Raw genomic sequence first — 17,148 nt, forward strand, 5'->3', positions numbered from 1 at the left:
TGCAAATACTATGACATGAAACGATATATTTGGATATTTTCCTGCTTTTAAGAGAAATTTAAATAGTAAACTGTAGTTCTTCTACAGAGGGAAGAGCCATCATTTGTTTCTTCTTCAGCTTTTAAAGGCAAAAGAAAGGGGGCACCTGGGTGGCTCAGTGGTTGACTGACTGTCTGCCTTTGACTCAGGTAGTGATCCTGGAGTCCTGGGATCGAATCCGGCATGAGGCTCCCTGCAGGGAGCCTGCTTTTCCTGTCTATGTCTCTGCCTCTTTGCATCTCTCATGAGTAAATAAAAAATAAAATCTTTTTTAAAAAATGCAAAAGAAAGGGATCCCTGAGTGGCGCAGCGGTTTAGCGCCTGCCTTTGGCCCAGGGCACGATCCTGGAGACCCGGGATCGAATCCCACGTCGGGCTCCCGGTGCATGGAGCCTGCTTCTCCCTCTGCCTTTGTCTCTGCCTCTCTCTCTCTCTCTCTGTGTGACTATCATAAATAAATAAAAAAAAAAAATTGAAAAAAAAAAAAAATTTCCTCTTTAAAAAAAAAAAAAAAAAAAAAAAAAAAAATGCAAAAGAAAGGTTCCAGTACACCTTCCGCTTCCCATCATAGGGAGGTGCTCAGGCCTGTGCTGCAAGGCAGCTGCTCCCTGAATCTTCATTTTCTCTCACATTCTCCTTCATGTTGGCTATGAGACAGTCTAGAAAGACAGGATCCACTCCTGCCTCAGCCCAAATTCAGTGGCTTGCAAAAGCCTCATTGGCTGGGCGGTTTCTGGGCACTCATTGCAAGAATCTGTAGGAAGGTGCCTTCCCTGTGGCTCCCAGTTGCCTTGAGAATGTGACTTACTGTCTGTGGGGAGAGCTTGTTTCTGAGAAGCAGCCACCTCTTTGCTCCTGCAGTTTTTCTAGGGCAGACAGCAACACATTGCATTATGCATCCCCCGAATTTCAAATTCTTTCATGCAACTGGAAATCAGGTAAAAGTTGCATGATTGCCATGTTTTCAGAAAACCCCCACAGTACTCAATACCAGGTGAACAGAGATTAGTTGCATTTACATTATAAAGGTGTTTTTTTTCCCCTAAAGATTCTATTTATTTATTCATGAGAAACAGAGGCAGAGACACAGGCAGAGGGAGGAGAAGCAGGCTCCATGCAGGAGCCCGATGTGGGACTTGATCCCGCAACTCTGGGATCACGTCCCAAGCCGAAGGCAGACACTCAACCGCTGAGCCACCCAGGCATTCCTATAAAGGTGTTTGTTACTCGATAAAGCCAAGTGACATTCTGTATAGTATGGGCAACAGCATGCTATATGAATGATTAGATACCTTTCGATAAATGTTAAGAGCAACTTGAGAAGGACCTGGGTGGCTCAATCGGTTAAGGGATCAACTCTTGATTTTGGCTCAGGTCATGATCTCAGGGTTATGAGATCAAGCCCCTCGTCAGGCTCTGCACTAAGCATGGAGTCTGCTTAAGATTCTCTTTCATTTTTTAATATTTTTTAAGATTTTATTTATTTATTCATGAGAGAGAGAGAGAGAGAGAGGCAGAGACACAGGCAGAGGGAGAAGCAGGCTCCATTCAGGGAGCCTGATGTGGGACTCTATCCAGGGTCTCCAGGATCACGCCCTGGGCTGAAGGTGGTGCTAAACCGCTGAGCCACCCGGGCTGCCCGGATTCTTTTTTTTTTTTTTTTTTTAAGGCAATTTGAAATAGACCAAAAGATTTCCATGCATAAACCCATCTTTCTGTGGCTCTGCTCCATTAGAATTAGTAGCCATATTTAACACACTAACTTGTAGCAAGAAGATTGTGTTATTTTAACAGATTTTAAAGTTTTGATCTACCTACCGTTTATGAAAACATGACTATATAGCTTGAAACACTATTTGACTCAATTGAAAAAATATAAAGGGTACCCAACACCTAAAAAAGGTTTCATTTCTAAGAAGAAATCTTGATGAAAAGAAATATCTTAACAATTGTAGTCGGAAAAGCCATGGCAGCTAGGTTGAGAGCATATGCTGTGATTTGAAGTCAAGTCAATCTGTGATTGTATACCAGCAGTTCCCCTTACTAACTGAATGAACTCTGGCAGGCTACTACGCTAGTGGTTTCTAAAATCTACTGCACATTAGAGTCCCCTGGGGAGCTTCAAAAATATCCTCATGCCCAGGTGACATCTCAAGCCAGTTAAATCAGCATGAGGAAGGTGGGAGTCAGGCATGAGTGGTTCTAAAGATCCCCAAGTGATTCCAATGTGCGTCATAGCTTGGGAACCATCATGACAGATCTTTTCAAGGCCCATTATTTGTAAACGGGACTGACAAAAATACTTAACTCACGTGGATTTTATGTGGATAAAAATGGACAATACATAGAGGCATCTAGGTGACTCAATTAAGCATCTGCCTTCAGCTCCTCAGGTCATGATCCCGAGGTCCTGGAATCAAGCCCTGCATCAGGCTCCCTGCGCTTCTCCCTCTCCCTCTGCCTGCTGCTCCTCCTGCTTGTGCTGTCTGTCAAATAAATAAATAGAATATTTTTTTAAGATACGGACAATATATATAAAACTCTTAACCCAGTTTACTGACATATAAAAAGTACTCAGTAATGGGAGCTAATTATTATTGATGATGCTATCGTCGTCAGTGGCCAGAATTTTAAACTTAGTGCTTTGACTATTTCTCCAATGCATCCATCTTGAGGCGGTTGCATGGAGATAAAACTGTGGCTCAGTATAGCCCTCCACGCCCCAGGGCTACCTCTCCTCATTATAACCTGGTCATATCTGTGTGCCCTCTGACATTTCACCGTCTCTTTAACTAGACAGCCTACAGAGATTCATTAACCGGTGTTTTTTCCCCCACTTCTCAATAGGAAAATTTCTGGCAATGCCATGTTACAGTTGGGACCCTTCTTATATTGGACGTTTCTAGCAGCGTTTGAAGGGACAGTGTTCTTCTTTGGGACTTACTTTCTTTTTCAGACTTCATCCCTAGAAGAAAATGCAAAGGTAAAAAATATTTCATTATCTCTTAGAATAAGAATAAGCATGGCTTACTCTTTTTTTTATAGGCACTGGATTTATCATACACATCATCCAGCTGTAATCATTTTGTAAACTTTTTCTTAAGGTACAGTATTTAGTTCTTAGAACTTTTTTAGAATGATGGAATTACTGAAGTAAGAAACCACTTCCTTTGTGTGTGCATGGCTAACTAGAAAGCTTATGTACATAGTTATGTTAAGCCTTCTAGAGGCTTAACTTAGCTGTAATTTTTAATAGATGAATAGATGAACAGAGTTCTTAGGACTTCAGATTTTAGACCCCTATACTTTTCTTTTTTTGTTTTTTTTTTTAAGTAAACTCTACCCTCCAATGTGGGGCTCATACTCAGGACCCCAAGATCAAGAGTCGCATGGTCTACTGACTGAGCCAGCCAGGCACCCCAAGACTTCTCTTGTTTTAAAAGTAAAATCCGGCCCCACTCAGTTCCTATGTATAGTGACCTTTCATACTTGGAGTTGAAGGGGGTCGCCACCATCTTTGCAGTATTTGCCCAATAGATAAAGCGACGGAATTCCCTTCTCTTCCTCCTTTCCTTCCACATGGGAGCCTAGTGTTTTCCAAAAAGACTGCATGAATCCTACCAGTGCCTTCCTAGCAAGCGACTATGTAGGTCAGCATGTGCATTGGGATGATTTCCCCCTGGCTGTGTTCTAGGAGAGAACTGCTGATGGGTGAGGTCTTCCCATAGCCATACAGTGAAAATTAAGCCCGCCACTTCACTTATGCCTTCACTACGTTCATTCTTTGCTATTTCTGGGCTTCCTGTTTAATGGTTACTCGTTCTTTATAATTATAACGTGAGGCAAACCTAAGGTTAAAAATTAATTTACTGAGTACACTGTGTCCAGAACCTACACAGTCAATATCTGCTACAGAAGGAATAGGCCCAGTGAATTTGAATGACAATTTGAAATTAGGTATTACAGTCCAAAACCTTTCTAATTTGGACTAACAATGTGTTCGCTTTGGCAGCGCATATACTAATTTGGACTAACAAAAGTCAGCTTACACTGAGGGGGGCACTTGATGGGATGAGCACTGGGTATTATACTATATGTAGGCAAATCAAACTCCAATTAAAAAATATACCAAAAAAAAACACAAAAAAACAAAAGCTTAGTATGAATCCCTTAAAATTATTAAACACTGGGGGTATCTGGTTGACTCAGTCGGTAGAGCTTGTGACTCAACCTCAGGGTCATGAGTTCGAGCCCCACTTTGGGCATAGAGGTTACCTATAAAAAATTATTAATCACTGAGTAACTGTTGAGGAAATACAGATGTAGTACTTCGAGTGGGCACATGTAGCACTGGTCAAGGACAGTACCCACTGCATCTCTGCAGGCCAGTCACTTAAACTTTCCAAGTCCACTTTGCCCATCAGTAAGAAGGGGTTTGATTCTGTGACTTTCACTTTTTATTTTATTTTTATTGAGCACATAAATGATAAAACGCTGATGGTTTGTTTCTTAAAAAGAGTTTGCTGCATGGGACACCTGGGTGGCTCAGTGGTTGAGTGTCTGCCTTTGGCTCAGGGTGTGATCCCGAGGTCCAGTGATCAAGTCTGGCATCGGGCTCCCTGTGACGAGCCTGCTTCTCTCTCTGCCTATGTCTCTGCCTCTTTGTGTGTCTCCCATGAATAAATAAATAAAATCTTTTTAACAAATAATAAAATAAAGAGTTTGCTGCAGAGCAGGTGGGTACTCTCCTGCATTCCTGTTGACGTGATTCATTTGCTCAGCAAACTCTGGGTGTGTAGGGAGCTCCAGCCCAGCCTGTGTCTCATTCATCACCCATTTTGAGTTCACGAAAACCAAATTAGACTTTACTGTATATGTCACCATCCTTCTAAATGTTTGCTAAAATTGTAGCAAGTGTAAAAACTGCTATCAGCAATTAAACAGAATACCATGTATAATTTGACCAAATCCTTTTGTTGCTTTTGTGAATCTTAATTTTTTTATTATTTTTTAAAACGTTTTACATTTCATTTTCTGTTTTAATGTTATGCATTCAGATCTTGACAGCATTTGGTAAGCATATGTGCCATTCATTGCCATACTTAGGGATTTATACATGCTATCTGCTTTTCTTTGATGTGCACATACTGACAGCTCTAATATTTACAGCCAGAAATTAGACTCTGTTTTTAAAATGTGAGTTGATTTGTCGAGAAATTAGTCCTCATTTGAGAGCTTTAGTTCTTTATTACAGAGAAAGCCCATATCAGACTCTTTAGAGACAGGAATCATTCAAAGGACTTGTTTTGATGAACATTACTGGTAGCGGAATAGGGGGGTTTGTTTTGCGTTTATTACACCAGTGTGCTCCCTGTTTGGTACTACATGGAGTAATGGAAATAAACCCTACCAACCACAAGTGTGTTGTAGCTGTCCAGGAAAATTTAGGGTCACAATAAAATCCAGTATTGGGGCCTGATCCTTTGATCAGATACTTCCCTAAGTATTTTATACAAAAATCTTTAGAGGTTACACCCAAGATTAAATTTGCCTTTTTATTTTCTTAAGCAGGCTTGTGTATTCATGGTGCATGTAATTGTTCAATGTTTTTCAGGTGTATGGAAACTGGACTTTTGGAACCATTGTTTTCACAGTCTTAGTATTCACTGTAACTCTGAAGGTTAGATTTTTATTTATTCAAATATATTTAACACCATTTTTGTAGTACTTTCTGGTTTCACACTATTCTTTTTTGTTGGTTTTTTTTTTTTTTTTGGTCTTTCATTGAGGGTTGTCATTCAAGTCTGAATAGTTACTAAAATATGTATGATATTAGATATTTAGACATTTGTATGCTATTTGTGATCTGTTTTTTCCAGAATATTGTCTCCTTTTTAATTTGTTTCCTTTTTAAAAAAATTCTTCCACCATAGTTACGTTGAAAATCTGTTTCTTCTTTCAAGATAGTGTAAGTAGTATATAAATAGGCTGAGTGTGTATATGTGTTTCCATGTTAAATACTTGAATAGTTTTTAAGATTATGTATCTGTTTACAAACACCAAGCTTCAAAGGAATGTGGGTACTAAAGACAGTTGAATAGGTATCCATAAGCAAGATAACTTGTGCAAAAGAGCTTAGTAGTGATGAAGGTTTATTTAATGCATTTATCACTGAAATTTATCCATATTAGTGATGAAACACGTAACAGTATACAGCAGGTAACATACAAGAATCATTGGCATTAATGATATACTCTGAAGCCTTGCCGAATTCCACCCTTGAGACTTATGACTTGGGACTCTCTTATATTTGAAAGCATAATCAAATTCTTTTGATGATTGTTCCAGTAATAAATATCTCACATGGGATCCAAGAATGAGTAAATGAATTCCAGTATGCCCAGTGGTCAAAATTAGAATTCCAGAAGTATGATTGACAAGGAACCTGTGATCATTTCCCCTTTAAGGTTTTTTTTCCTGATTCATTTCTCATGCCAAATAGAACTAACATATGTTTGCATTTTTCATCTACTATTTAAGTAATATTTTAGGACTGCAAAAGAGAATGTTACAATTCATCTCCATTTAGTCACTTACTAGTTGATATTTTTGGGCAAGTGAGTTCCTTTCTCAGTGCCCTCATTTCTTCTATAAAATGGAGATAAAAGTAGTACCTTCCTCTGTTAGGATTTTTGGTGGGAAGTCAATTAGTGGATACACAGCAAGCATTTAGAGTGGTGTCTGGCACATAGAATGTGGTCAGAATGATAGATACTGCTTGTTGCTATTTATTATTATGTTTCACGGGATTGTGATTTGAAATTGAAGCCTCCCCACCTTTTTTCTCCCTGGTCTTGCATATGGCCCCAGGGCTTCCAATGGCCTCCATAGTTAAAGTTGGCCTTACTGCAGCTTCTTTCATGTGGCCCTCAAAAGACATTCACTCTCTCATCTTTGGATGGGTATTATTGCTAGAGAAAACCCTAGCAGCCCAGAGGTGGGAATTCAAGACTGGTCTACCTTAACAATGTTCTCAACATCCTGTTTATGAATGAGAAACTTATAACAGAGAATCAAGGACCAGAGTGTCACAGCAGGAAATAAAAACAAAAAAAACAAAAACACAGAGACACTACCTCCTCTTCAAATATGAAATGCCGTGGATATTAGTCCATGTGGCCCACAAATTGTAAACAAGCAGAACAGACCATACTTTTTATTTTTAGATTGTATTTGAATATCCCAAGTGCCATAATCTAAAGAAAGAAACAACCAGCCCTGGCAGAAACACGGAGGGATTAAAATCTAAGGCAATTGAAAATGTTGTTAATTTAATGGATTAGATAAAGGTTTTGTAATTGAAAGGCGCACTACATAGTCAGGCCCATGATTCATTGCTACGTGGTGGCGGTGTGTAGAGGTAGTTGCCTTTGCATTTCATCATCCCCATTTGTTGAAATTGAGCTATCAAGACTCCTTTGTATAGTTTGTCCACTCTTCCTAGCTAACCCATCCCCTCGATGCCTGCCCTTCCTTCCGTAGTGAGGCATCTGCAGCCCCATACCCAGCAGTTACTTGCTTGGCCATCCCTCTAAGCCTGTCCTCTTCGGTCAGAACTTAACTCTTTGAAAAGTCTGGATTCTGTTCTTCTGTTGCCTGACCCAAGCTAGATCCTCCCATCGGTATCAGATGGTATGCAGGTTCTCAGAGAGCATAGTATACTTAACTGCTTGTGTAGTTTGCACCCATCCTTAAATCTTTTGTGTTGTATCTTTTCAGCTCGCCTTGGATACTCGTTTCTGGACATGGATAAATCACTTTGTGATTTGGGGTTCTTTAGCCTTTTATGTATTTTTCTCATTCTTCTGGGGAGGAATTATTTGGTAAGCAGCTGCACATGTGTGAGTAACATGTAAATAACAGTAGATATATGTATATGTACACTGTCTGTGCAAGCATTAATTATATTTTTAAAGTGTGATTCTGTAAGATGGTAGGTCTTCAATATTAATGGACTGGAAGTTACTGCCAGGCTAGTAATTACGCTACTAATTTCAGGTAAGATTTCAAATGCAAGTGTATCAACTTAACACGAGTTATTCAAAAGTCCTCCTTTCTAGTAGCCCCTGTCCATATCTTTCAACTTGAAGGTATATAAACATCTGTCTGTGAAGTGAAACTGCAAGTTCCAGCATGGCCTTCCATGTGATTTCCAGTGGAAATACTCATCCTGTGAACTCTATATGATATAGTGGCCAAGAGCTAGGTTATTATTCATTTGGAGTCTGATCTCTTCTTATGGTGCATTACTGTCAATCTTGTCACTATACATGTGCTCAAGGGAGAGAATAGATACCACTTCATATTCAGAAGGTTAGATCTTAAAATCGCCATCTTGTTGTTTTGGGTGAGGTAAAGGCAGACTCTACAGAGTGGCCTTAAAGGTCATTGATTGCACCTTGGTTCGATAGATTTTTATTCAGAATCTGTTCTTCTTGAGACACTCTGGGAAACAGATGAATACTGCTCCTCCCTCAAGGAGATTAGACTCTAGTGAGAGGGACACATAAGCTGTGATTGGGAGAGTTCTAAGGCATGAGAATAAGCTAAAATGTCTTCTCTGTTCCTTACTTCCAAAGGCCTATATTTTGTTGTTTTTTGTTTTTGGAGATTTTATTTATCTATTCATGAGAGACACAGAGAGAGAGGCAGAGACATAGGCAGAGGGAGAAGCAGGCTCCCTGCGGGGAGCCCGATGCAGGACTCAATCCCAGGACCCCAAGATCATGCCGAAGGGAGATGCTCAACTGCTGAGCAACCCAGGTGTCCCTATATTTTGTTTTTAGATACTGTACTTGTATTCATCAATCAGTAGTTTCTCTTGACAAGGATGCCAGCAGCAGAGGGCATGGCTAGGGGAAGCCATAGGATGAAATTCTAGGAGTACATTTTTTGGCTGGTTTGAGCAAAATCATACATACAGAACATTGCATGTTATCACAGAGCTGTGAGGCTGTGTTTATTGTCCCTTGAGATTTAATTAGAAAAAAATTCCTTACTGTTCTGAAAAGCTTTTAAAATAAAAGCTTGGGGATCCCTGGGTGGCTCAGCAGTTTAGCGCCTGCCTTTGGCCCAGGGTGCGGTCCTGGAGTCTCGGAATTGAGTCCCATGTCGGGCTCCCAGCATGGAGCCTGCTTCTCCCTCTGCCTGTGTCTCTGCCTCTCTCTCTCTATGTCTGTCGTGAACAAATGAATAAATAAACCTTTAAAAATAAATAAACAAACAAATAAATAATAAAAGCTTTAAGAAATAGGAATATGAAACACTTATTCACTTAAGGAAGTAGCAGTTCAGGAGCTCCAGTGGCGCAATCGGTTAGCGCGCGGTACTTATACAGGAAGTAGCAGTTCCAAAAAGTGTCATCACGGCATCTATTGGGCACCTACATTGAAGCAGTGAAGCTGACAGAAGTCTCAGTTTTCTTTAATAATATACAAATTAATCAAGTTGATTAACCAAATGTAATATACCATTGAAATATGGTGCCCCGAGGACCATAGTTCTGTTTATGAATCCGTGTAATCAGCATCTGAACTGATGCAAAATTTCCACAAGAATAAAATGTTTCTAGCAAACTAGTTTCTCTTGCCACAGACTATTCCTTATTGATAAAATAAATCCTTTCAATGATTGAGACATTGTCATACCTGTTTTTGTTCATTAGTGCTACTTAACTAAAAATGAAGTCTTTTTGTTTTGTTGCCTGTAGTGCTATCCTTAAGTAGAGATGAGTTGAGCTACTACATGAATATACAATTTATATTTTAAAGCAATCAGTAAAATATGACAAACTGGAATATTTCAGCTGAATGCTGGTTTCAGCTAATATCTCTGGATACATTCAACCCTGAGGCATTGTGACACACCCCTCTTTGGGGATTAGCAGTGAGAATGAGGATTTCTGAGCTCCAAACCCAATCCAAGAATAATATCTTTTGTTTTTTACCATTCCCCTGTAAAGCTCCATAAGTGTCAAAATAAAAATCTAGAGCTGCAGGGCAGGGGAAACAAAAAATAGAAAAGAGAAGAAAAATCTAGAGCTGTTAATCACAGAGTATTGTAGGTACTGTGTGGAATACCCTATGACTAGTTGTCTGCTGGACCCTTATTATGGTCAGTTAACTGCCCAGAAGATGAGTCAGGGTCCCCTTCAAAATTAGAGTGAGGGTAGATAGAGTTCTGGAGAATTCCTTTTTGGATGGTAGGGACTCTAGAAAACCTTTTGTGGCCCAGACCTCATCCATTTCTCCACCTCACTGTTCTGCTTACTTCCTATCCACACTCTCTCTAGTCCCCATATACCTAGAGCCAAAAGCTTGATTTTATTATGTTACATAAGAGTGTACAAACATCAATTTTTTTAATGAGAAACCAGTTTATCTTCAGTGAGCCCTGTGTGTAATCTAATAAATGAGAAAAACAGCTATCTGCCTAGAGCTCCTAATCCAAGGAAAGTCTGTTGTGCATCCCAACCTAGTGAGCTTCTCTGTGGTTCAGCTCGGAGAAACTGGATGTGCTTTTCTATGGCCACCAAACCAGTTCAGTGGATGACTTAGAAATGAAACCCAGCATCAGAACAAGGGGTTCTAGATTCCTGGACTCCAAGACTTAATGTCTTATTAGCAGTGTTCTTCTGTCAACTTACCTGGCACACACTGGATACTTGGTATATATTTGTGAATAAGAATGATAGAGACACTCGACAGTCCTTTCTAGCTTTACCTACGTAGATTGGAGGAGGTGGCTATAAAAATGTCTTTTAGGGATCCCTGGGTGGCGCAGCGGTTTGGCGCCTGCCTTTGGCCCAGGGCACGATCCTGGAGACCCGGGATCGAGTCCCACGTCGGGCTCCCGGTGCATGGAGCCTGCTTCTCCCTCTGCCTGTGTCTCTGCCTCTCTCTCTCTCTCTGACTATCATAAATAAATAAAATTTTTTTTAAAAATGTCTTTTAAATTTCTGAATGTGGGGGCGCCTGAGTAGCTCAGTGGTTGGGCATCTGCCTTTGGCTCAGGGCTTGATCCCAGATGGAGCCCCACGTCGGGCTCCTTGCCCAGTGGGGAGTCTGCTTCTCCCACTCCCCCGGCTCATGCTCTCTCTCTCTCTCCCTCTCTGTCAAATAAATAAATAAAATCTTTTTTAAAAAATAAAATGAATAAATTTCTGAATGTGGAGCACAGTCCATTCTCATATTAACAGAGCAGCTGAGAAAGTAAAATGCTTATTAGCAGAAAAATTAACCATATCTCTTGAATATCTTTGAAGCTCCAGTATTTTCTAACGCAAATAAATATTCTCCAGTTGGCAGTTTTAAAGTTGATTGCTTGGTTGTTTTCAAGTCAGATGCATTTTATTGTAATTTTCCCCCTTTAATTATCATTCCTTTTTCCCCTAAACATTTAGGAAATGAAATCTGCTCAGTATTTTTGGGATATTCTTAAAATTATTTCTATTAATGTGTATAATTAGAAGAGTCCTTTTCAATACAAAAGATAGTTTGAATTACACATCTGTTTCCTATGACAGCAACTGATTTTTTTTTTCCATTCTGTGTTTTCTTTCCACTCTAGGCCTTTTCTCAAACAACAGAGAATGTATTTCGTATTTGCTCAAATGCTCTCTTCTGTATCTACATGGTTGGCCATAGTTCTTCTAATATTTATCAGCCTTTTCCCTGAGATTCTCCTGATAGTATTAAAGAATGTAAGAAGAAGAAGTGCCAGGGTAAGAACCAAGTTTATATTTTAAGTTGATTTTTGGAAGGGGCTTCAGTATCTGCCATGAACTAAGAACCTTATTTAGAGAATTGCATTAGTTACAGCATGTTAAACCCCTCCTTACAGGTTCATCACTTAATTTCTTCTTCTGCATAAAAAGTATAGTAAAAACTTCGTTATCCAATGCAGGTGGTAAGTAGATTCCTTAATAGTGTTCTATGTGACCTTTAGCAATCCATATGGAGTATCTCATATGCTCCATATGGAATTTTAAATGGAAAAAATGGGGTGTTTTTTTTTTTTTTTAGCCTAGAATTTTCACACCAGGAATTTCCACACCAACATTCCAGCTTTAACCTTAGAAATTTCCCTGTGGGTTATTTGCAGATTTTTTTTTCAGTTGATAATCCCAATTTGCTTCTTTCAAACCTTCCCCTTCCTTTAATTATAGTGCTGCTTAATCTCTGTGTTGCTTCTAGCCCTGTCTTTCCAGCAGTATATTTGAACCAAAGAGAATTCCCTGGATGTGATTTCTGCATCCTTACCCTCCTGAACACACTTGTAAAGACGAAGATTGTTTTATGAGTGTGTTCTTATTTTTGCTGCTTAAATTGTAAATCTCCTGTGGGAATGAGAAGTTATTACCCTCTGCCAGCCTAATTGCTTGGCCCTGCATTGTCTAATATCTTGTAAACATTTCTAAAAAGCCTTTAAAGTTAAAGGGGTAGATTAGCTCGGAAAAGAAAAATTCTGACAAATTTTGACCAACAGGTTAATGAAATATGTCATATTCCTGCCAACACTTAACCTTGCTTTGCCTAACAAAACCCTATTTCTATCCTGTTGACACCAGCTCGATCTTATGGCCACCCCAAAGCATTATCTTCAGGAAACAATCTACCTGACCTATTCGATCAAATTTGCCAACCACTTTTACCACAAAGCTGGTTTGTCTGACTTGGGGTTTTGGCCTATTGATTTGATAGGATCCAGTGGTTGGTATCATGTAGATGTAGGAAACTAAAATGATTATAATGAGAAAATCTTCAGTGACTACATATATTAAGGAAGACCTTCATGATCAATAAGTCATTATCAGCCCCAGTCAAAAGCAATAGATTACCAATGGCATAAGCTACATTGCTTCTTGGTATCCAAAGCCAATCACTGTACAGTTAAGGTGGTCAGAACTGGCCTTAACTCACTGCTTCTGCATGCCTTGTGGGTGGCACTGGACCCAATAACATTAACCTAGCTAAGACTGCCTTTGTCTATTCTTGAATCCTTCCAGTAGATCCCTGACTAACTCCCTCCAGCCTGATGTTTAGCCTTGGGATGCTTTGGAAAGTGGCATTTACTTGTCTTAATATCAGTTGAACAAGGGTAAAACAAGTTGATATAACAGGTTTTCCCCAGAATGCCTTAAGTGGCAATTTGTATCAAGCCAAGTAAAAAAAATGTCACTGGAAGAAATGGTTTGGTGCCATGTTATAATAGAGAATTTGTTTGGGAAGGATCTCTGAGGTGCTCTTCTATTCCCCTTATTTGGGAGTACACTTTGGGGATGCTCCTAAATGTTTTTCTTATTTGGGTTAATGGAGCTAAGTAATGGCTCACACCCAGCTTCATGCTCTAAAGATGATACAAAAATCTCCGAAATCAAAACCTTCAAACATACCAGCTCTTCCTTAGGCCCTTTCTTTAAAAAAAAAAAAAAAAAAAAAAAGAATTAGACACGGGCTGGAGGTGACCTTTACATTACTTAAATGGAGGGAGGCTTTCACAGATAAAGACATAAAACATTCTCTTTCCATGCAAACAGTAGATTCCGAACTTCTGTTGAAAGCATGAGGTTCAGCATGAAATTTGTTTGCCTTGGGTATGTCCATGATAGGAGGAATTCTAGTGTCTGTGCTATAGCTTGGCATGCTGGTGTGCTACAACAACCAGGAAAATTTCCATAATCATCTTCATTCATTCAATCATTCATTCATCATTCCTACCCTCATTGAACCAGAACATGTGTTGAACCGCCTACTGATGAACATCTCTCTTTACATCCAATGTCTGAAAAGCTAAATGGTTTTTCAGACTCTATGGGATTTTTGAGAGTTGCAGATGAGACAAGAGTTGTGGGCACTCAGCGGCACTACCTCCTCCTCCTTTTTCCCCTTGTGAGAAAATGCAAGAGCAAAGTCGTGCATATGAATGCATAAAGGCCAACCGAAACAAGGCAGCCATGGCTATTCTGATGTCACATCTGTTTATATAAGGCCCTAGTTGGCCGGATCAAAGAGGCAGAGGCCACTTTTAAGATGAAGGAGAAAGAATATCTTCATCACCAGCAAACAATCTGACATCCTGGGTGACTTCCTACTTGGTTTTAATACCCTTCACTAAGGCATTGGCCTCGCTTTTAAAGAGAGGCTAAAGATTCTTTTGCACTGGGTCAGCCTCATACCTGAGAGGCTCCCTAATGGGGTACAGGGTGTGTCCCTGCCTTAAGGTAGAAAATCCCCTGGACTTCAGCCAATAAGCATCTTGGATCCTTTGTGCACATAGCCAGAAATACCTGCCTGTGCTGTCCTCATATAGGTCTTGGCAGCTGCTTTCAGAAGGGAACTCAGCAGTGGGTAGTGAAAATGTCTCTGGCATTTGAAAAAAAAGCTAAGCCATTTACATTTAACAATTATAGAAGCAGCCTTCTGTTAGTTTCCATTCAGTGCTGCACACATGGCCTGAGGGTCCACTATAAGTTATCTACTATACGAGGTGTCGGTAGTTCAGGGATGACTCAGATGTGACCCAGCTCACGGGAAGCTCTCACTCCAGTTAAGTTATAAAGGGGATTTATACGGAGCACTTCTGTAAGCAGGTATAAAGCAGCATAGCAGACTCAGTGATCTGGTGTGTTGTAACACATCTGAGCTATTTCAAGTCACCACTACCTCCTGAAGCCACCAGTAGAAAGGCTGGTAGGGCAGCCTCCACCCCAGCTGAGTTCTGTCCTGATGTTAGCGTTGTGAAGAATTCTGCTTTCTTCGAAACTGGGTTCCCTGGTCATTTCACTCAAAGGTTAGTCTAAGCTACTTATTCCCCAGCTATCTTTTCGGGCAGTGTGGTTAATGTTTTTACCTAAAATCCCGTCATTAAGGATCAGATGGCTTTTCGTTAGCTTAGACATTGACAAAAGCTACATGACCACGCTGCTGATGTGATACGGTGAAACTGCCATTGAGCGATGAACAATGGAACAGCACGATACCACTTCAAAAGAAATTTAAAATTTAGGATTTCTGATCTTTCAAAAAGTTGTATCTCCTCTAAGCACCATTGTTGGGCTCTCCCATAATCAGTGAAGGAACACCTGAACTTTCTGGCCAAGTAGTAAATACCACTTCCCATTTCCAATGGAGGACTTGTCCACATACATTTATGTAGGTTTTCTCACTATCAAGAGGGAGGCTTGACTTTGCCGATTAGACCCTGGACCACTATGATCTAAGGGGAGTGGACCTAGCAACATGGCCTTGCCTAGCATGGGATGTCTGCACAGACAAGAAGAAACATGCCAATATGGAGGGAGCCCTTTCAGAGTGACTGACAGGAAAAGGAAGAATGTCAGCTATCTGAGCAAAATTCCCAGAGAGAGCACTTTGGAATTTTTGGAGAATACAACTTACCCTCGTAGCTACAGTATTGCCAAGGATGACTATTACTCTTGCGATTCTGACAGTGTCACAACCATGGGTTCTAAGGGTAATAGCCCCATTAACTGGATTAGACAAAAAGTTGAATCCTAACATTTGTGGCTGTTGAGATGGACCTTTATGCATTGGCCTCTTTGACATACTGCTCATTGAGCCTGAGCTGGTGTCAAAGTTCTCTAGATGACTGCAAAGGAATGTGGAAATTTCATACTCTTTAGCTCATTATTTCCCTTCTTTCCTCCCCCCCACCCACCAATTGCTGGCTATATCCGTTTTTGATTGCTTTAGATACTCTTCCCATGCTCTCTACTGCCTTCTGTACTTTCAATTCCCTTTCTTTTCCCTTTATAAATTAATCTATTAACCCCTAAAATTTCTGCTTCGTAGAGGTGCTTTTATCTCTGACGGTTGGATATAAGGTTTTGAGTGCACCAAAAATGTGCTTATAGTTACAGTCTTAAGTAATTAGGCTCGTATATTAAACATGGGGTTGGGGAAATCGGTACCATGTTAATCTTGTCGTGAGATTTTTGCCCACAAAATAAAAGACAGAACAATCTAAAATTATTTTTTCCTTAGAAACTATAGGTCTCTCTAGCTTTATTCAATCAGTAATTTATTTGCATGTCGCCAACTTTATTTAAGATAAAATATGAATAGGAAAAAATACTGTTATGTTTAAACCTGTATGAATAAGTCATAAAGTATTTGCCTTTAAAAGTTTTATTGTTTATTAGATTCTGCTAGATACGTATGATACTTCAACTGGTTTCTTTTTTTAGACCTATTTTCATTAGTCACTAAGTAGATAATATGGGTAATCTTAATTAGCAGAATTGTTAAACTCATCCCCATAGTTGACCACTCATCTTCTGTTTTATGTGGGCAATACCAAAATGAGGCCTGGGTAAGAAGGAAAAACAATAACCTGTTGGGTTTTCTGATTAAGCTGTTAAGTTATCAATTTTTATTTTTTCTAGGCATGTTACAGGAGAAATGCATAGCTCTTTAGCCTACCCTTTTAAAGTGGTCTCTGTAAGAAAAAGGGGGGAAACCAACCAAATTATGTTAGAATAAAGGAAGTTAAGCATTGGTCCAAGTGGTACATGGGACTGAACTGTGGCTTCCCCAGATGTCTTCCCACTGTGTTAGTTTTGTTAGGCTTTTAACCTATAACTGCCCAAGAATAATCAGTCCCTTCATACTGTACCTGTGCGATTGGATAGAAGAGAGAGTTCCTTCGAGATTAGATTGGTGATGGACCCTGGACACAGGTCTCTGACCGATGGATTTTGAACAATGTAGGTTAGTGAATTAATGATGAGAAATAAGCCTTATTTTAATGAGAAGCCTATTTTAAAATTATTTTATTCAAAATAGTTAATCTTCCCATAAACAAAATAATTTTAAACTGTTAAACAGAGAAATAGTAGTTTGCACATATAATATAGACTATTCCTAACTCTTAACTCGACTGTTACTTCAGAAAGTAATGCCTTCAAAACTAACATGTCATTTCGACTTCGAATTCTCCAGGTTTCTTTTTAAATGTCTTACATTTCAGAGAATATTTACTTTTTTTTTTTTTTTGGTTTCTGCATTTCTCTTTTTCCTACTGCAATTT

General features: G+C 39.6%; 1 protein-coding gene across 8 annotated transcripts in view; it reads left to right on the forward strand.

Annotated features, from left to right (window-relative positions):
- ATP11C (ATPase phospholipid transporting 11C (ATP11C blood group)) overlaps positions 1-17,148 on the forward strand; it is a 194,406-nt gene that overhangs the window by 171,014 nt on the left and 6,244 nt on the right. For 5 of the 8 annotated variants that reach the window (XM_077889005.1, XM_077889003.1, XM_077889004.1 and 2 more), the window contains 4 exons: positions 2,887-3,022; positions 5,654-5,719; positions 7,819-7,922; positions 11,668-11,821. In XM_077889005.1, coding sequence (XP_077745131.1) covers positions 2,887-3,022; positions 5,654-5,719; positions 7,819-7,922; positions 11,668-11,821 — 460 coding nt within the window. Of the gene's footprint in view, positions 1-2,886; positions 3,023-5,653; positions 5,720-7,818; positions 7,923-11,667; positions 11,822-11,940; positions 12,007-17,148 lie in introns of all 8 variants that reach the window. The other 3 variants (XR_013374938.1, XR_013374937.1, XM_077889008.1) reach the window with 1 other exon arrangement.

The sequence above is a fragment of the Canis aureus genome, chromosome X (assembly GCF_053574225.1).
Source record: "Canis aureus isolate CA01 chromosome X, VMU_Caureus_v.1.0, whole genome shotgun sequence".
In the NCBI taxonomy this organism is placed as follows: domain Eukaryota; kingdom Metazoa; phylum Chordata; class Mammalia; order Carnivora; family Canidae; genus Canis; species Canis aureus.